This window comes from Athene cunicularia (genome assembly GCF_003259725.1).
Source record: "Athene cunicularia isolate RWA chromosome 6 unlocalized genomic scaffold, athCun1 chr6_part2, whole genome shotgun sequence".
Classification (NCBI taxonomy): Eukaryota; Metazoa; Chordata; class Aves; order Strigiformes; family Strigidae; genus Athene; species Athene cunicularia.
Window position 1 is genome coordinate 3,627,948 of NW_020799106.1, and position 21,640 is coordinate 3,649,587.

Consider the following 21,640-nt stretch of genomic DNA (forward strand, 5'->3'; position numbering starts at 1 on the left):
CAGGGGTGGTGTTACATGAGAGAAATCCTGTAAGTAAAATAGTAATTTCTATGCTAAATAAACACAATATTATTTTACTGTTTTCATGGGCTTGCCATGCTTATCATAAACACTTTGCTGCGTGTAAATATGTTCCTTAACTGTAGAAGCATTCAAGTTTAAAGTAATAAAAAGTAATGAAAGAAGTAATGATCAAAATCTCTGAAAAGGAGCTGCTGAATTATCCATGACACATAATTCCCCTCATAAATATAATCTTGAATACATGTTTTTTGCTTTTTCTACTTTAATTGCTCCAGAGTCTAATTAGTTATATGTAATATTATTAAACAACTATTAATTAAATAATATTAATTAGGGCTTAATATTAAATATCTAAATTTCTACGCAACTTTTTTTCATGGCCAGTTTATACGTATTTATACTCTTATATCAACATTTGATTTCAGTTCGAATGCCTCTTGCTCCCTTGAGCTTCTCTCCCTGTTGTCCCAGGGACCACTACAACATCTCCTTGACTTTGTTTTAGTAAGGTTTGGTGAGGCAAACTCCTTCACAGCCTCAGTTTGTTTTGTTTTGGTGTGGGTTGATTTCTTTGGTTTGTTTTGGTGGGTATTTTTGTTTGTTTGTGGCTTTGGGTTTGGTTTTTTTTTTGTCTAATCAGAAATACCTTGGAATAACCTGAAATCATATTTGCTTTTTTGGATTTTTTTTTTTTTTAAACCTTATCACACATACCACCCAGTGAACAACTAGTATAGATAGGTCCTCGTCTATCTTGGTTGGTAGATTGCTGGAGAAAGCAACAGGAGAAATACGTGTATTCTTTAGCCAAGAGTTTGATCTGTTTTCCACAATGAATTTCACAACACGTTTCCATGTTCTGTTGCACACTTTCTGTATTGACAACCATTTCTGGCTGCGTGTCAACAGAAATTCCATAGGCACCTTCTTATTCACGTAGCCCAAGCTATTACTGAAGAAGCTAATAAGCAAACAATTTTTTAAGAACTTCATTAGGAAGTTCTAGCTCCAGCATTTTCCAGTACTAACCTGATATTGTATGTGAGTCCCTTTTTTATTTATCTGTGTGTCCCTAATCACTCTCCCTGATTTTCCCTTCTTAAAGCCTTGCATACCTTTGTGGCACCTACTCAGCTTTCTGCCCACGTCCTCTCTACCCTACCATTCTCTAGCTCTCCATCCTGGCTCATTAGATTTTGTGTGACCTCTGCCTTTCTACTGTCTCTGGTCTCACGCCTGGCACAAATTCTTTCCTTGCCATTTGTACTGTTGTATCCCTGTCCATACTTTATTTTCCTGCTCTTCCAGCTATATATCAGCACCCCACCACCCCCGTCATTTTCTATCCTTTACACACCTCCTACACATTTTGTGGTTCCCACGTCCTCCCTACCTTTACCCACACTCCTTCACACTAATGTTCCTCTTTGGTCTTCCCACAGACCCGACCTTTGACAGCAGATATGGTCCAACTTCAGCCCAGGCTGTGAGCTGAGCCCTGCTGGCACCAGGCTTGCAGAGCTGTCCGGCTGCCTGGGGGAGATGGACCCGCTCCCCAGGCAAGAAGGCAGAGCTGAAGGCACCAGTCAGCTGCTCCCCACCCAGCCCAGAGTGAACCAAGGGGTCACTGGGAAACCCCACTTCCCTCCTGGCTCCTGATCCTTTTCCACACACCTGAGGACCTACTCTGTCACTCCCTGGGCTGTGCTGTGACTTTGGTGCACAGCTTACAGGGTCAGGAGGGGTTAGTTCCCCCACTCTACCACGGCTTCTGCCATACAGCAACCATTATCCACTCGATTTCGATGCCTAATCTCATTTTCTACCTCTCGTTTCTCAGATCTCCTTTCATTTATCATCTGACTCTCACATACGCAGTGAAGGCACAGCTGCTTCATTCACCAGTAGACCCGCACTTCATGTTCACTGGAAATCCCTACATGTTGAGGACAACTCAACAGGGACAGCCCTCCTGCCCTACGTTAAAGCTACAGGTGGAAGCATTCACCTCGCTGGATCCCAGCTTACCTTCTGCAACACTGGGACTATGAAAACAGCATCTCTTTTTGATCAAAACAAAAGTTTTCAAAGCTGAGGACTACAGCTCAGGTTCAGTTCAGCAGCGCAGGAAAACCCCCTTTACACTGTATGGCAACAGAACAAGAGCCATCAGGCTGGCAAGAGCGATGTACCTTCCACATCTTTGTAGAAAAAGTGTTTCAAAGTGATGATTAAGCAAGCTAAATATAACGAAGATTTCACACTTACCCTTGCAGTGAAGTCCACAGCAGCACCCCGATTTAACAGCAGTGTAGCTACATTGATATTTCCATAGTGAGCAGCTATGTGGAGGGGAGTGAACCCACTCTGGAAAAACAAAACAAAACAAAACCCATAGATACTTATTTTTTTTTATATATCTAGTGTATCACACCACTGAAAAAAGCTAGTAATAGGAGTCTGCTGCAAGTCACCATTCCAATTCTGTACTAGTTTTCACTCACTGATGTTTATTTATAGACTCTCAGAGAGTCTAAATAAAATCATATTGCTATGCAGGAGGGAAAAAAATTAACATAATTATTCTAGAAGACCAGAAGTAGGATAAAACTTTCAGTTATTCCAGAAAAGCAACAGCAAAACAGTTGAGTATTAAAGCAATGATCTGTCTTTTATAAGAAATTAATTTCTAAGTAGACATAGCTAGTTGTTACTGGCATTATGTCAGTCTTGCAAGTTAAATCTCTTAGAGATTCTTTGCAGAAGTTCAGATACAAGTGATTTAATGATACTTGCTAACTGTTTTTTTATCAATTCAAAGTAGATGCAAATGAAAACAACATCAAAGACGATTTTAAATTATTAATATGGATTTTTTTTTTTTTTCCAAGGGTTAGTACCATATAGATCAGTCTCCCACTGTGGGCAATCACACTGGGTTATGTTCAGACACTACGAGTTACCACCCTAATTAGAAGATGCCTTACTGATAAAATTACTTCAGCAACTTATTTTCATATTTAAGTAGTTTTACTTCCTTTTAAAATAATGCTAAAACATGCAGCAATTCCATCAGTCCTGCAAAGTATGAGACCTTATGGGAACTAGATGCATTTCTAAATCGTTAGCAAGCCATGCTAGCTGCCACTGCCTTGCTCGGGGAGCTTTGCAGATATAAACCCACTCTCAGATCAATCTATTTGCTGACACCATCAAGGTAAGTGTCATGCAGAAGCCTAAAATGAGACCTGGATGCACAACATGACAGGGTTGTCTGCAGCTCTCAACACATCTGATAAACATGTGCTCCATGAGAATCCCTGAAAACTCCATCTTACATAATATGGCTCTTTTACGATGGCAGTTAGTTCCCACGAACACTTACTCTTACTTTTAAACCCTAGTTTCAGCTGCAGAAAGCCCTGGTATCTAAACTACAGTCTTCTCTGGCACATGCTACTTCATTTCATCTAAAGCAGGTATCTATCCTATAAAAGGCGATGCAAAAAGGAGGAGGAAGAAATGATGCAGCAGCACTAAGTCATGGAGGAGTGATGATGCATATATATATTTATATATACCTCTGTTGTTCTATTCACCATCATCTAGGTTAACAGATTTGGAAGCAAAGAGGGGGAAAAAATGAACGGTTAGTTCACCACTGGTGACATGGATGCAAAAAGCTTCATGATCGCTATGTGGCATGGCAGCTCAGATGACAGCACAATCGGCACACAAAGGAAGCTCGACTGAATGGAAGCTGAATGATCAAGTATTTTGAATGTTAATTGTTACATGTTTACCAAAGGTCTTAAAGTAGCAATTGCACAAACAACTAATCAAATTACTTAATTGTACAGTACCTATAGCACACCACTGCAGGAGTGGCTTTCATTCCCAAGAGAATAATTCTAATCATATTTCACTTATTCTTTTCCAATTGTGAAGTTTCTACAGGAGAAATTAACCCTGATTTAAACAAAAAGGGAATGAGGGAGGAAGAGGCAAAGGAAGAAAATGAAACGTTATTCTTATTCACACACTAGAGGAGAAGGTTATGTGTAACTCTGCAGCAAAATACTTCACGCTAAGGGAGATCTTCGCTGGATGTAACACGCGGTCAGCGCTTAAAAACATCAAACCTTCTTTCTTTTTACAACTGACCTTTGACTCCACATCAGCATTGTGGTCGTTCTGCAGAAGCAGAGCCGCTGCCTTCGTATCATCCTTGCGAGCAGCGATGTGAAGGGCAGGAAGACGGACTTTTCCCTTCGTATCGTTTTCAAGCAGCAGCGAAACCACCTGGTCATGACCTTGCTGCAAAGCTACCGCCAAAGGCGTGAAACCATCCTGCAACATACAATGGGGACTCTCAACATATGTTCCAAGCTTTCCAGGGGGCGGAAAGGGGAAGGGAAAAGATCTCAGCATTAGTAACAGTACTGGCTCAAATTCACACGGTGCAAATTAAAAGTACCCTGCAATGACACTGGAATTGGAGGAAATTATTGGTGAACTAGGTCCCAAATCCCCAAAACACCTTTCTGGCACTCCAGTCTTAAACACAAAATTAAAAGACAGAAGCACACAAAAATGACTGAGACTTGAGACAAAAAGTGTGAAATTACTCACGACTTAACAGTACATAAATAAGTGTATAATAATGTGTATAATTATATAAAAAGGTATAAAAATCTGAAATAATAAAACAATTGTTCATGATGTCTCCATAGCAAACTATCATCCATTTCCCCCACAGCGACAGGTTTTGAAAAAAAAAATCAAACAGCACTTCAGCTCTATCCTCTGATATATTTTATATGTGGATTTAAAGTCTAATAATATTTAAATATGAATACATTCTCCCAATATACCAATTATTTTACCACAACTTCCATTTATGAAAATTTATACTGATGTGATGGAAAATCCTCTTACAAACAGAATTTATGTCCTTACAGACTAGCAAATAGTCAACCAAAGCAGTGCAGAATAAAGAAACCTGAAAAATAGAAGGTTTTTAACAGATCTTAGAGTGGATTCCTCAAACACATGAAAAGAAGAGATGTTTCTATCATTTTATTTTTATGGATTCTTAGAAAACCAAAGAATGAAAGAGTTATCGTTTAGATTCTGCTCCGTCCCAAACATTCAAATGGAATTCCAATTCAGGAACACATTCAGTTCTACCCATAACTCACTCAAAAAAATCACAAATGTAAATTACTACCTGGGATATTTAGTTACTACATTTGACTCTCAGTCAACATACCCAAAGCTTATATTACCAGACTTTATTACAGTTTTGTAGGTGAACACATTCTTTCATTTTACAACTACTTCTGTCATGGCCAAACTGTGTAAGTGTTAAATAAAAGTGCAGCAATGACACAGAAGAATGTAGATCCTCACCCTATGTCAAAAGTTAATCAAGTGTTAATTTTTTAACTTTGGGAACTAGAAGTAATGTTTTCAATAATGAGTTTCTCTTCCTGGCTTGCTAAACAAAGAGCACCTCAGTTTAGGAAAAGAAACAGGAGGAGTTCTAAAAAAGAGCATTTTTTCCAAATTTTGGAGAATAAAAAGGCACTGAAATTCCTCAGGTCCTAAAAAGGTGGGGGTTTTTTTGTTTGTTTGTTTCTTCCCATAATTTTTTTAAAACCCATTTCACCACATCCTTCCCCTTGGCCTCCAGCCTACCATTCCCCAGTAGCAGGGCAGGGCTCTGGGCAGTGGTCCCAGGCCACGAGCACCTCCTGGGGCGAAACGACCCCACAGGCTCAGACTACAGGCAGAGTGCACAGGGTGAAAGATGCTGTGTAGTTCTGAAGGCCAAACAACTCCACGAGCCATCCCCACAAGAGGGCTACACCGTACCCGCAGAAATGAAGGCTCTTGCCTGGAGAAACTCTGCAACAGCTCTCACCTGAGTGACCCAAAGATTTGGCTTCCTGGTCTATTTATACAGCTGATGGCAGTGGCACACTCAGCCACTTCACAAATAAAGTAGTTTAGCTATCTACAATGTCTTTTCTCATTGGGCTTTCTCTTCTGCTAAAAATGCCAGTAACAATAATATAAAATAATCCTAGGAAATAATTTTCTCCTTTCCTTAGGGAAAAGGGAGCGCACAAAAGGGAGGGAGCAAAAGGGAGGGAGTATCTCCCATACCCTCAGTTTCCTGATGAGAGTCACCCATCATTTCAGTGCGTGCAGAGATCACTGTACCACGGCCAAGCAAACTGCGACCAAGAATATTAGCACCGACAAGAATGTATTTCCACCACATGCTTGCTGAAGATGCCAACTCACAAAATACAATTGCGAGTACCGTGATGTCAGTACTATAATTAGCAATTGTACTTTAAAACATAAGGCAAAGCCCACTCCAGAAAAAAACAAAACAAAGCCAAGCCCGAAAAACTAAAAACAATTTAAAGAACACAGTTGGTTCTATTTTTAAATTTAGACTAAACCACCTTTGTTAAAGAGTTGTATTTTTAATGAATATTTAGCTAAGTGGCAATCATTTAATAACAAAGGCTTTTGCACTTACAAAGATAAAGAGAAATCAAATTTATATGAAAATTTGGGCCAAGATAAAATTAAAAATCATCCATAAGCAACTATCACAAACAAGTAAGGCAATAAAGACAACATTGCTTTGTAGTCTGGTATCTTCAAAGGAATTCTCCATGGATAAAATTAGAGTGCACCTTATCATCAATCCTAGTTGGAGAAAAAAAAAAGCTCAGCCTAAACTGACATACGATACCCAAGGGAAAAACAAATACCAAAGAAAAAGAACCAAGTACCCATGCGCAATCTAAAAAAAAATTGTATTTTCAGAAAATCATACAGTGGAAAGAATATTTTCAAAAATCTGAATCTATTGCACATCTCTGGGGGTTCTGTGTCTTCTTTGTTTCTAAACTTTTAGAAAGAAATAGAAATTAGTGCTCTGAAAATGACATTTTTCAATTAACTATCCAGATCTAAAATATTTCATTTCGGTATTTGTTGGCTTTCACATCTTTGAACAATTCCAGAAAGTAGTTTCTGATGCACACTTCTAGCTGTAACAAATTTTTAGTGATTTTGATCCATTAGGGATTCAATTTTCACAGTGCTTCAGAAGAGAAGAAAAAGATTCCATGCGTACATCGTTGTATAGTGATACTATGAGGTATAGTGATGCAATAAACTAATTTTGGATTTCACATTTTGCAAAAAGCAGGACTTTTTCAAACAGGCATTATTTCCTTCACGGAATCAATTCAGCTAGAGCAATCATAATTTAATAAATATTACAGAGACACATACTGAAATACTTTTTTTTTTTTTTCCTTTTTTTTTTGGCAGCAAAATCTTGGAATTAAGGCAAATAAAAATTCAGATTAAAAACCTATCCCAGTGCAGTACATTTATGACTATTAATATATCTGCTATTTTTTTTTTCCCTTCCAGGTTAGAATTACTTTTTAAAACAAGAACTAAAAAAATGTTCTGGAAAGATCACAGAACATCTCCAAGGATGGACCTTTCATCTTTCTGTCAGCTTGAAATTATCACTGCAGGACCAGATGGGATAATTAGGTGCTGCAGAGAGGGTATCAACATGGCAATAAATGCAGTTCAGAAAATGCTCCAAGCACTAAAGTGACCCTGGGTTTTCCCCAATAACCCAGGGCTCTCTCTGAAGCGTAGGTAAACAGTTGTTCTTGCTTTGTGGTTGCCCTCCCCATTACTCACTATTTTTGATGAAAGCACAGAGAACTTTTATATTATGCACACAGCTTCTCTGTTTGAGCACTTAACCTGAAAGATTACCAGTTATGACTAAAACCACATTTATTTTTAGAACTGTTTCTAGTTAAAGTAATTTTTTTGTTTGTTTTATTTTAGAAATGGCAAGAGATGGTTTAAATTGCGGAAAAGCCAGTAACTGAGTATTCATCAGCACACTTCACAGAGAGAAACTTTTACTGGTCTTTAATTTAGTATTTAAAAGACTAGTTTGATATAAGCTGGCAAGAATCACTGCTGAAGCACATTTTATTCTGTTCATAAAGTGTGAAATTCAAACTTTTACCTCTGTGGCAAGGCTCTGACTGGCGCCATTGTCAAGAAGAAACTTAACAACCTCCAGGTGGTTTTCTTGGGCTGCCATATACAGCGGAGTGAAACCATTCTGAAAGAGGAAAACAAGAGTGTAAACACTCCACAAACATTTCATGCATACCACAGATCTGCCAAACCCGGGGAGATTAGGGGGAAACCAAATAAACTGTGTGCTCATATGCCAGTCGATAGTATGATCTCCCTGAAGTGCAGATAGGAGAAGGGTAATATTTAAAAGGACACAGTGAAATCTTTTAGCTGACCAGATAAAATTCCCACAGATAAGCGAGAATACTTTCCTTGACATCTGTTGTGAAGTCAAACTAAAAACCAGTCTGGACAGACCATTTGGCAGAGGTGAGTTATAATTCCTGATACACGCAGCCTTGACAATGGAAGTGCAAAATGGGACAGGCAAATACAAGTCTGTAGCGAAAGCAAGAGCAATGGCTCTTCAAAATACTCGCCAATTTTTCTCTTCTTTCTGTTAGCCTTGACTTCTCTTTCACTTGTGCCAGCTACTTATGCCTTTGTCTCCTCAGAGAGCTGCCTTCTGAGCACGGCCTGCTTATGGTCAATGAGCTACTTCATATTTCAGACACCAGGAAATCTGAGGATCGTTGGTTCTCAGCAGTTTGAGACAGAAGTTTATCAGGGTTTCCAACCACATTAGAGCATTTCTCAAATTATGCTTAAGTGAATGATTTCAATCAATGCAATACATTAGAGGCTGCGGAGCTTAATTCTTTGGCAAGTACTTTCCTCTTACTGTCAATGCTTTTTCTTTGCCTTAACTGTATACAGGTCACAGCCTTTCAGGAACTGAGTTTTTGGCGACTAAACTGGGTATTTTTCCCTATTGTTCTAAGCATTTCTGAAATTCACAGCTTAGACATCACTCCCAAAACCAAAACAGCAAAATGAAGTCATGAAACCTGCCTTGGAATCAAGATACCTCTAAGGGAATTTATAGAAGTTGCTGATTTGCACTGGAAATTGCTTGGCTTTCACATAACACTGCATGTTATTCAGTCCAACAGAATCATGAACTAGTGGTAAATACGTATTACAGTAACAACTTAAAATGGGTGTACACTATACTGAGCAGTTTGGTACTGCTGAAGCAACAAAAGCAGCATCAGCAATAAGAACAATCCCTTTCTGCTCTGATCTGTCATGATACATGTTTTTACTCTTCGTACTCCAAGCATTACTCCGTCAGACTTACATTACACTGCTAGATTTTGCCTGATCCCTTTCTTTATGGTACCAGCATGGGTGATGATGCCATTAAATGTTCTGGCCACGAGGTCACTGAGGTTTCAATGGGCTCTGTTAGGGCCCCGTCTGTCTTCTCACGACCTTCTTCCAGATCTCATGCCCTTAGGATTTCTGTGAACCTCAGACTTCCCTTAAGTAAACTTCACACAGCGTGAGCTGCGATGGGGGCAACGGCTTCCCTCTTCAACTGCTCCCTCCTAAGATCCCCCCCAGACCTCTCGCTCTACCACACGCCACTTCTGGCGATTACTCTAGAGCGTGGGGAGAAAGAAAATACAAAATAAAAGAGGAGGTAAGGGCTAGTTAAAAAATAACAGGTAAAGCAGAAGAGAGATTTCATCCGGCTTAAATAACAGAAAAGTTCAGGAAGTGCTTCCACATGACTGAGTCTGGCTGAGAGTATCAGCACTCTCATGTTTGCAACGTGGCAGACATTTCGGCAGGGTGGAAAGCACAGGGGGAGCAGCTCAGCAATTCAGCTAGAATAGTCACAAAGGACACTGACCTAGATTTTGACAGAAACCAATGGAGCCAAAGGCAGATGAGCTGAGAAGAGTTTGCCCCTGGATTTGCATTAAAGAAAAAAACATCAACGTTCTGGGCTCTGGAGAGATGAAGGGAAGCTGTAGCCCAAGACCTATATCCGGCTGAGTTGTAGTAGCTGTGGTGAAAACAGCTGAGAGGCATCTGACTGTCCCAGCAATGGGGCAGAGTTGCAGGGCACCCGTCCAAGAGAGAGCACACAGGAGAGTGCAGGTGACCTGAGGCCGAGCATGCAGGCTTCCCTGGCAGCAGAGACCACCAGCAGGTCAGAAGAAAGGGCAGCTGAGAGGAAATGGCATGATCTGGATGTTTGATCCAAGAGGAACTTTATCATCACACAAGACACTAAGCAGCTGTGGCGCCACACGTTTACAAGGCTCGCAGAGGCTGCGCGGTCTGCTGCCGCGCCGGTATTTTGATAATTCGGTCTCTGTTCAGGAAAACATCACTACAAGCATAAAACAGGCGCTGAAGTTCTACCGGAGCCAAAGCATAAAGGGTGTCAATGCACTCTGCAGCACCAAGGCCTAACAGCTTATTTACCATACAGACAAAATTCAGCTTAATGAAAAACAAAGACGCCAGAAAGCACTTGCTATCAAGTACCTGACGTGTCACTTTACAGGTTATTATTACAGTGAGCAGCAGTCTGGCATTTTTCCCTACCATTTCACAGCATACTCTGTATCTATTTACTAACTCAGCTGGAATTAAAGATTAACGTTTTTTACTTTCAAACATTTGCATTTAGAAAGGAAGCAGGAAACACTTCCTAATTATTAGTTTGAGAAAATAATTAATAGGCAAAAAATCTCAGAACCAAGTATTATTAGAATTTGGAGGCAGAGCAGAACCTTTTCTTCTATGTTAAATTACTGTAGGGTTTTTAACATATTTCCCCCCATACTTTGATTTTCTTCTCTCTTTAAAAAGAGGCTGAAGTTTCCGCAGTGCCACAAGCCTAAGGAAAGAATTTTGTGTTCAATAGTAATAAATAGCCCTTAGAAGAGGTACAAAATTCAGACTCAGTAAAAATTAACTTTTTTTTTTTAAGGACGGGAATATTTGGTAAAAGGCGGCCTGATATCCCTAACACTGGCACTTGTTGGCAGGGTAGAGCTTTACCTTCAAGGGAAAAGGAGATAAAGCCAAACGCATAGAAAACAGGGTCAGCATCAAAAAGAAAAACAAAGCAAAAAAAAAATATTTGGGTAGTCTCTCTGTGGGTATGCCAAATTCAGCAGAACTTTATTCGAAACTTTAGGAAAGCTCAAGTGATGCTCAGTACCATGAACAAAGCTGGACTAGAGGCAGTTTAGTAACAGGGAGCTCCAGGTACCTCCCCAAAAAAAACGATCCCAGCTGGGGGATCTAACTGCCACGTACTGATGTGGAACGGCCAATACACACACGTCTCAAACAAAGATGTCAAAGGCATCCACGGTGTGTGGACAATGCAGTTATATAAGATGTTTACAATCTCAGATTATTTTTAGTTTCAGGGTTGAATACACAAGTTCTCAAACACAAGCACAAAAGATCCTTTCAAAAGCCATTTTGATTTCTTTAACAGAAAAATCACTGGAGATACTTCTGCTTTGTTTTACTTCTGAACAGTCACAGAAGATTTTACTTAAAACTACTTTTTGTTGTTGCTCTCTTTAGATTCAAATTATATGGTGCCTGGAGGCAAATATTGCTGTATCTAAATAGTATAAGGGTAAGAAAGAAGAACTGAGCCACCTATTTTCTTTGTCCAGGTGAAGGAAACATGAAATACAGATCACAAATAGCTAACATTCTTCAAACAGATTCTATTAAACATTTTGTTCATATTATTTAAAACCAATTGAAAAACCCTGTTTCTTTAAAATGTAATTTTTTAAATTTTCCTTTTTAACAAACATTTTCTATCATGTCCCTATTTTTATAATACAGAAGAATGGCAACTCTGGGCCATGGTTCTCACGGTCCTACTCTGTTATGTGTTGTGGTTGTTGTGAGTGTCTGTAAATTTATCTTCTCTTCCCATTATGAATCTGTCTTTTACCTGTGCCATAATGGATGAGATCATCCCTCCCTGTCCTTATCTCGATTCCCGGGGACTTTTGCGTTATTTTTTCCCTTCTCAGCGCTGGGGGGGAAGGGGGGAGTGATCAGCTGCGTGGTGCTCAGTTGCCCTCTGGGTTCAAACCATGACACTCTTAATATGATCCCTTCTCTGACCCTGCCTGCCAGCCAGCCTCTGAGCAGGGAGAACAGGAATGGAGCAGGAATCAGGGACACCTCCCATGCCACAACCACCTGGCTTTCAACAATCCATTGTTTATACATTTTTTTTAAGCCAGAGTTTTTCTCAGTTTCATTTTACTGCTCTGCTCTTAACACCAGCACTCCTTTGGGTTATTTCAAATTTTCTATAATTGACCTAAATATTCATTCAAAGGATTTGACCAAATTTAACAGCTCCGCATATGCCTGCAGTACCTCTGTGTACAAGGAAAGGGGATGAGCTCAGTTAAGCCTGAGACACCAAATTATGTGCAACAGGATCCCTTTCATTTGAACAAATTCTCTCCCGCTCTCCTGTTCTATCAGTCTTTCTTCTGACTCTGTAACAAATAGCAGCTTCTAGGACGCTGGAGGGCAGACCTAAGGCTGAAGGGTACATGCTTTGCTGTGCTGCCTGTTACACAACCACTTCTAGTATCCCGCAAACACCCCTGGATGTGCCTCCACTCTCTTCATCTCCAGGGGTGCACATCTGTGTGGCTTCTGGACAAGTTCAAACAAGTTATTTGTATATTTTATGGTGGGTGTATGTTATATATTTATGTATATTTTATGCTGGATGAGGTGGGCAACTCGGTGCAACTGATAGTTGACATCCCATGTGGGAAAGGACCTGAACACAATCTGGGACTTCACCTATGGGCAAGGACAAGACTTAATATGTCCATGATGCCTCTTGGTACACTCTGACCAGCTGGTGAGGGGTAGAGCAGAAGGGGGAGAGCTGGAAACATTTAGAAGTTTTAATTGTATGTTGAGTTCCAAGGTGGGACTGAACTCAGCATGACACTCACTAAAATGCCTGCTTCAGTAATAAAATTGCAGCTGTGTGTTTAAACTTTGTCCTTGCACCTGTTGTCAGTTACCTACCTCTGTGGAACCGCCAAAAAATTATGTTTTGTTTTTGGTTTTTATGTTTACATTCATCTTACTGTCTGTACCAAACCATATTTTCAAGAGGCAGTATTAACACAATAAGACCTAGTGAATACACTTCTAATATTATAGTTTATAAACAGAGAATTATTTTAACTTCATCAAAGTTTTAGATAGTACCAAATGGAGAAATATTACTTTACCTGAGACTGTGCATTGACATTGGCCCGATTTGTAACCAATACTTTGACTACTTCTGCTTGTCCAGCGAGGGATGCTATGTGCAATGCTGTGTTTCCTTTCTGAAATGAGAGAAGGTGGTTATTTGGAAAGAGTACAAAACCTGAGCTTGAATACATGACAATGCTACCAAGAATGTATTCTACTTCAAAATATAGTATTTCTTGCAATAAAATACTCTTACCGAATACATCTAATGGGTAATGTTATTCTAAAAGACATGGACAGAAACGAAGACAGGAATCTACAATCTGTTCAGTGAATCTCACCCCTAGTAACCTGTGACATTTGCTATAATCTAAAAAGTTTCTATTAAACCATTATTGAGACCACTCCACCAGTGGAAGATGGGCAGTGACTGCTGCAGTAGTGTCTGGAATCAGTTGCCCGACACCTTGTGCCCATGTCATCAGTGTGAACAACAGAACAATTAGATAGGCCTGACTGACCTTTGTCGCTGCATCCACACTAGCACCTCGCTGTATCAGTTCAGAGACAACTTCTACGTGCCCTTCTTTGGAAGCGAGATGGAGAGCATTCAACCCATTCTGATTTAAAAAAGGAAGGAAAAAAAGGAAAAGCAATAGGAAAGATTGGCAAAGGTTTTCCAGCATAGCAAAAACATCAGGAGACAAATAACCCAGTGAGAGGACTGCTTCCAAAAAGTACACTTATGTAAACTTTACAAGAGCTAGATCATAAGGAAAGAGAATGAATTGAATCAGGATACACTAGCTCTGGGGTCTCAAGTTCTGTGTGCTGTCCCATGATCTGATGTCATACAAATGGAATGAAAGATAATGTTAAATAGCACAACATTCTCCAACTGGAACTGAAATGATGTCTTGGCAAGGGGCAAAATAAAGGCTCGATTGAATAAAATATGTAAACAAGGTTCATCAAAAAACACGTAAGTTATCATTGACATGAAGTGCAAATATAGAGAGATTTGAGAAATAGTGAGAAATGTATTTATCCAGCAAATGTGATCAAAACAGTCTTCAACCTGATTTGAAATGTTGATGTCCACTCCACTTTTTAAGTAGTCAAGAGCCTTTTCCAAGTTGCCAGCTCGAGCAGCTCTCAGGTAACTTGCATTTGTGTCAGACTACAAGAAAAAAAGGAAAAGTCCCGTTAGAAATTACAGCACACTAGAAAAATACCTTCCCTTGGCAAAGAAATTACTAGTGATACAATATATTGGTACATACGTTTAACTAGACATGAAAGGATCCCAAACTTGCCCAAACATGGGTCAAATCCCACCCTCCTTGTTTATGCAGCCTCTGGTGTAAACAGGCTGTCCGCCTGACGAGGCAGCACAAGATCCGACTTCATATATAAATGTGAATTGTGCAGCAGTGTCTAACAGGCAGGGCTAGTAGCCAGGGACACGTCGGGTGCCCAGCATGGAAGACAAACACGGTGAGGCTCAGGATAGGACTCCACGGAAACAACTCTGCTCTTTCCAAAAGTGCCACACCACCTTTAATGTCCAAGCTGAACAGACCGGAGCAGCACTGTGAAATCTCACACGACAAGATTTTTAAAAATCCAAAATACTTGACGTTGAAGGACTGGACTACCTGAATGAAAAAAACCCATGATTCTGTAAATGAAGGCTTTTTAAAATCTGATGTCTGATTAAATTTTGTTTCATTTTCCATCCTTCCTGATTTTATGGTACATTTTTTTTTACAATATCTGTCCACATTCAGTGTAGTAGCCAGAAATCCCTAGGTACAGTGCCGTTATCTAAACAGCATTTTACTTTTTTTCAGGGTTTGCTTTAAAGATAGCTCTGCAAATTTGCTTTATGATGACTTCAGCTTGAATGTGAGGATGGCAGAAAGGATGCTTAAGTCATGAAAGAACCACTGAAAGTAATTCCCTTCCCTGGAGGGTTTTAACAACAAGTTATGCAAATATCCACCAAGGATGGTTTAGAGATAATGCTGATCCTGCCTTGGAGCAAGTGCAATGTACTGGGTTAGCTTTCAAGAGGAAAAAATTGTATAATCTTTGATTTTATCTGCGCCAAGGCTTTCCCTGGCATCTTGGGCAGTCAACACATTTTTTTTGGTGCCCTCTTCTCCATCGGTATAACAGGATTTGTCTTTTTTTTTTTCCCCTTAGTATCATTTCATCACAGGCTCACATCAGTACAACTTTAAGTGCTTTATGATGCTTTAAGGTTCTGAAAGAGTGAAACAATTACCTATAGAGAAAAAAATTAAACGCATTAAGTGCTGAAAGGAATACAAAACACCCTGGCACCAAAGCTCAGTTACTTATCCAGTGCTCAAATAATATTCCACACCCCACCCCATCCCATTTTCTGGATTTGCTATAGACTTTTCTCCTCTCTCATCAATGCCGTGGCTGCAGACTGGATGTTCTGTTCAAGAATTGCTTCAAGCCCATCTGAAGTCAACTTCACGTGCAGGATGAAGCAATCTTGGGCACAATGTCAGCAAAATGGTAAGAAGGCATGAAGTCTGCTTTCTTCTTTGTACCAGTACAGGCTGCAAGACTATTTTACTAGTACTTTCGATACAAGCTCTCTCTTACAAGGGGAGAACCATTACTTACGGACTCTTCATATTCTCCCAAGTTTTGCACCCATGGAATTCCACTTTGTTACGGTAAAGTTACTAGCTTACAACCTCCCCTGCTCTAAATCATTATTTTCTAAGCACGCCACGCTCATCATTACAAATCAACTTCCTTGATGTGCTCCCAACAAAACAGCCCCCAAATACCAACGTTCAGTGAGGGTTTATCGAAACCAAGGGGCTGCTACAAACTACATGGTCAGAACTGTAAAGACTATGGGGAAGAATAGCTGCCTCGAGAGGCACGGTAAAACACTTCCAGTTGGAAGATCATCTGAGCCGTGCAATGCAGATTATTACAGGAGGCAGGTCATATTTTCAGTGCTTAGCAACAGCAGCCACTGGGGTAAAAAACAGGTCAGCATTTTATCAGCATTACTAAAGGTATGAGGGAGGACTTAATAGAGCGGGAGCCTTTTTTGTCACAGTGTACTGGCATGTCTGTTTGGCACAGTCAGCAGGTGGACGATAATTAACATCAGCTGTTTACAGCTGCTTCTGGGTGGGGAAGGGATGCACCAGAGAAGCTTGCTATGGAAATTCCGTTCCCGCCAGCCACATTAATGCACGCCAGACAAGAAACACTGCTCATACTCACATTTAAACCTTTCTATTTGCTCAGACAAAATGGAGGCAGGGAGGAGGCGGAAGGAGTGATAAATAGCTGATAGTCACATTAATAGCTAACTGCTGTTTCACTGTAGGAGGAGAGCAATGCCTATGTCTTTTAAGGACTTCTCTCGGAAGCACTTGCTCGCTAACAAGAGGAAGGGCAAAGGTTAGGTCACACTTCCAGCCTATGGACATATAAAAACGTTTCCAATCAAACCAGCTCAGGTGCTGCTAAGCGATGCACAAATCTATTCCTGAAATCCCTCAAACAAACAGCCTGTCCTCCTTTGGCCGTCACCACTCAAAACCCACTCCTTTTCCTCAAACTGTCCAGAAACATCCCTGACACCAGCAGCCAGGCCACCGCCCGAGCAGCGGAGCTGGTGGGGTGCTGGGCAGGGTGCCACGCTCCCCCGCCAGCCTGTGGCTGCTCTGACAGGGACTGGCTCCCAGCACCAGGGGCACCCGACAGAAAAAGCAGCGCTGACATGCGCAGGCACCGTGGCAACAACTTGGAAGCACCCCGAGAAGCTGCCATTTAACAGCACGCCGGGGTAACACAAACTCTCCCACACTTCAGCTGACCTGCGCTGGCACTTCCAGTGTCCACCTTACTGGTTTCCAGTTACGTGAATGTGACGTGAGCGGAGCTGGTAGTGTGTGAAACCGCACGAGCAGCCTTAGCAGCCAGGGTGTAACACAGCCCTATGCATTGAGAAAGGGGAAACCCTTTTTTTTCCTGACCTTAGGTAAAGCTCCCAAGCCCTCAGACTGGGTTAACTCACCTCGGGCTGGTTAACTCACCCTTTCTGGGCCACCACGCACAGAAATTTTGAGATTTGCACAGAGGGATAACAGGCTGAGGTTGTTCAATTGTGCAAAAAGATCAACAGGGTTTCTGGGATTCTCTCCATCCATCACAGTCTCTGCCATAAGCAGAAACAAGCAGTAACATTAGAGAGAAAGGAGAGCCAACATCTTTGGAAACCAAAAGCAATCCCAGTCTCTCTAAAAGCAGCACTGCCACCTTCCACTTTCCCTCCAACTAAGGCATAACTTCAAAACTGCTCAGATAGAGAACAGTCTTACAAGCTTTTTGTCCCTTGCAAAATGCCTTGAATACCCTTGTTTTTAAGATATTCTGCTTCCAAAACCCAGAAGAACCAACAAATGCTATCCAACTTTTACAAAAGCTAAGCGTAGGGGTCAGTAAAAATTGATCAAAAACATCAAACCAAATTTTTTCACATTTCTGAACCCAAAATTTTCTCAATTTTACATTTCTATTTTAAGCCTAAATTCAGTGTTGTTTTTTTGTTGGTGCTTTTTTTTTTTTTTTTTTTTTTTTTTTTAATACCACAATAGAGTAGAACAATGTCATTTCCAATTGGCGCTGTTCTGTTGAAAACAAAGCCTCTTGCAGTCCCTGATAGAGCCTGTAATTCCCTCTGTACCCCACGGACAGGAGCAGCACCAGAGCCTGGACTCAAATCGCTGAAGGATTTAAAAGATCAAACAAGCGTCACCATAATGTTAATTATTTATCTGGACTGCCATCATGCCTGGAAGCCCGTGTCAGAGACGGATCAAGGACCTGTTATATTAAATGCATTAAAAAACACAGTAGGGGAAAAACAGATTTTAGGTTTCCAACATTCACTCAGACACCCATGCAGGGAGGTGCTCCCTCTGTGGGGAACTATTCCCGATACACCCACTCCCACCTTCCATGCTAGTCGGCATCCAAAAGACAAACCCCACACAGTCAGCATGTCTACAAGACATTACTTCAGTATTCCTGAGAGAGGCATTCTGTATGCTAGCAGTCTATTTAGATCCCTTTGTTTCTTTCTTTTGGATGCCGACTAGCATGGATGAAAACTGGCTTTTGATTCTTTAGTGTCTTGAAAAAGATCAAGAGAACAACAGGCATGGGACATACATCAAAGCACCCTGGATCTTAGATGTTCTTGGAGTCAGCCGCAAAGATTGCAGCCCTTGCTGTGTGTTTGCACAGGCCTCCTGTGTCAGGCTGTGTCCCCAAAGCCTTTCCCCACTCCCTCTTGGGTTCCCTGGGGGTGCTACCTTTTCAATCTCTATATTCGGATTCAAATTAAAAATCAAGATTCTTACGAGTGTTTCAATTCTTGGAGAAACAGACCTCAGATCCTGTGCGCAACATTTAGTTCTGCAGTGGCTATTCAGACGATGTTTAATAAACAGGGGATTTGCCAGAGTACCATTACTGATGTGTGCATAATATCAAGCTTTTTCTTCACAGATGGTATGACTTCTCCCCTCTCCCCCTGTAATTTCTTGGAAGAAAAAGAGACTATTTCTAGTTTTAAGAAATGCGTAAATGCAGATGATTGGCTAATGAATGCAGTTTTTATGCAATGTGGTATGTCTTTTAAATTTGTGTATTTCACTTTAATGTACTATGCTATAAAAATTCAATTCTCTAATGTACAGCAGGCTGATGAGCTTGCAGATGGTGGGCTGCCTGCAGCCCACAACAGGTTTTCCAGGCTGGAGCTCATTTCAGCAGCCTTCATCCCAGAGACATCTCTGGCAAGGGCTGAGGCTGAGTAAGCCATGCTGGTAGCAGTACTCCGTTTCCCAACACTTCTTCACCGTAAAGGTCCTCCAGTCCTGCCCCACGATGGATGTGACGTGCAGGGGTAAGGCCCGAGAACTCTTTCCCCATTCTGAGGAAAAGCTACGCGAGTTAAAAACATTTCTGTTACAGGAAAGACTAACTCCTAAGTCACGTGGATATTATCTTAAGCCTCCATTTTAAACCAGAAAATGCTGATGCTGACTCACGCTAGCAAATATATATATTTTCCATCTTTTTCTCCAAGTGCTCCCAGTGAAGTAAGAGATTATTTATCATGATGAAGACAAAAACTGTTAGGAAATCTGCAGTGACTGTTAACCTGGGGTCTGGCCTGGCTTTTCCATGGGACTAGAGAGGGTCCTCTCAGGAATCAGAGAATATGTATTATTTAGTGAACCCTCAAAAGTGCAAAGCCATTATTTTCAATGTGCACAAGCCGCCTGTCCCATACTGACGGTATTTTTATTATGCTCATCTCTCTCTCCTTTGTGTTCTGCTTACAGTGGCTTCTTTTTCAGATTAAAAATCCAGTCTTTTTTTCACGTTTGGTGCAGGGTTTTGTTTTTCGCTCCATCTTTAACAGTAGCTGTTGTGAAGGGAAACCCCCAGCAGGTTCCCATTGTGCCGGAGCAGGATGCATTCTGGCTTGAGTCCCAATAAAAAGATGCTAACCGTGCCTAACATTTGTTGTGGGGGGAGGCAATGACCTCGTTTTAAGGGATGAACTTATGTTACTTCCATTTGGAAATGTGCTTAACAAAACTAGTCTTGCAGCAGCATGAGATGATCTGAGGAAACGGACAATAACATATTTTTCATGTTTTGATAAGGGTGGGCTTACTGCAACCGATGACATGGGGTTTTTTTGCAGTAAGGCTCAACTCTGGTGGGCACTAAGCACTACACCAGAAATTCGAGGTCCTTGCAATTTCTTAGATTTTCTCCTATGTTAATTTAGAATTTTCCTCCAAGAAATACATTACATTCATTCGGTAAAGGATGAAATTTTCTTTCCAATAAACTATATTGGCCAGTTAACAGCAATGTCTGAACCATGTGAAATAAATCAAGCATATAATTTTTGGAGGGAGACTCTTTATCCATCCTCCCAGCAGCTGTATCCTTTGTATCTCCCTACTACCTCATAACTAAATCTATATTAAAAAATTTCACCTGTATCTCCTTTATTAGAAAGGGGACTGGTTGCATGGGGTAAGATGATCTTTGTGCAAACAATACAGCTGTACTCGTGCTTTACATACCATACCACCATACGTGTTCTCTTGTGATAAGAATGTGACAGCCTGGGGCCAACTACTATCTGCAGTTCTGCTGCTAATTATTCTTCAGAGAGATGCTTTTGGGATCATGGCTCTAAACACAACCACAGGGCAACAGGAAAAGCTCCATTCCTACTGCCGGACAATTCAAAGGATTTTAATTTATTTATTTTAAATACGATTGCAGAATGAGAAATTATTTAACTATTAGTCAAATTCCAAACAAAACGAATTGTTTACCCTATCATGGAACTTAATCTTCAACTTTCTTTATTCATATTATTGTATTGTGCGTGATAAAGTTGCCAAAAATATGATACTATTTGGGAAGTCCCCATAACTGGCCCTATTCCAACTGTGTAGCCACAGTATGTTTTCCACAAGTTAAAAACTACACTGATTTCAGGCTGCATGAAACCCCTCTTCTTGGTCGCACCCGAAGAGAATGGAACACTTCATATTTCTGCAAAAACTTCACGTGAGTCTATAACCAACGATATTTGCACCAAGGCTCTATCCCTGTACAGCAGTCAATCTTAACATGCTTACGGAGAAACTATTTCCTGAAATTCACACAGTTCAAAGCAAAGTGAAAAATGCATTTAAGATTCAGCTCCTCCTTTCTAGAATTCCTTGACCAAGCCAGAAAAGCCTTCAAGCAAACACATAAGTCTCTTCCCTTGTGAGATCACAAGACAAGGTAAGCCACCACTGATGTGCAGGTTTAATAGAGAGCATTTTCAAGCTCACTTGCACCACTCTACCTGTTAAGAGTCTGTCTTGGAAAATGCTGAAACTGCACTCACCACTGAAAATGAACCACTGTATTGGAGTGGAAGATGGTGGAAAAGGACCAAGAACCTGAGATGTTAATGCTGGTATGTACAAGAACATTTCAGAGCTTCTAGTACAGGAGGTGTTTAGCCCCACCTTTATCAGCATCAAGGGGTCTAGAGGGAGGTGTTTGTTTGCAATGACAAACATCTCCTGTGAAGCTATGATGCAGCTTTCTTACTGTGTAAGTTGCTTTGACTTTAAGCATGCAGTCTTCTTCAGCAGACTATAAATCTAGTCAGTCCTGTGATTCATGATCCAACTAATCCAGCCCCGGGTGTCTTTAAATGCCTGAATGACTG

General features: G+C 40.7%; 1 protein-coding gene across 24 annotated transcripts in view; it reads right to left on the reverse strand.

The window, feature by feature from the left end:
- Window positions 1-21,640, reverse strand: part of ANK3 (ankyrin 3) — a 308,020-nt gene that overhangs the window by 134,406 nt on the left and 151,974 nt on the right. For 15 of the 24 annotated variants that reach the window (XM_026851817.1, XM_026851825.1, XM_026851824.1 and 12 more), the window contains exons 2-8: window positions 14,384-14,485; window positions 13,827-13,925; window positions 13,341-13,439; window positions 8,117-8,215; window positions 4,189-4,374; window positions 3,606-3,629; window positions 2,293-2,391 (exon numbers count right to left, since the gene is read on the reverse strand). In XM_026851817.1, coding sequence (XP_026707618.1) covers window positions 2,293-2,391; window positions 3,606-3,629; window positions 4,189-4,374; window positions 8,117-8,215; window positions 13,341-13,439; window positions 13,827-13,925; window positions 14,384-14,485 — 708 coding nt within the window. The remainder of the gene's footprint in view (window positions 1-2,292; window positions 2,392-3,605; window positions 3,630-4,188; window positions 4,375-8,116; window positions 8,216-13,340; window positions 13,440-13,826; window positions 13,926-14,383; window positions 14,486-21,640) is intronic. The other 9 variants (XM_026851834.1, XM_026851826.1, XM_026851822.1 and 6 more) reach the window with 1 other exon arrangement.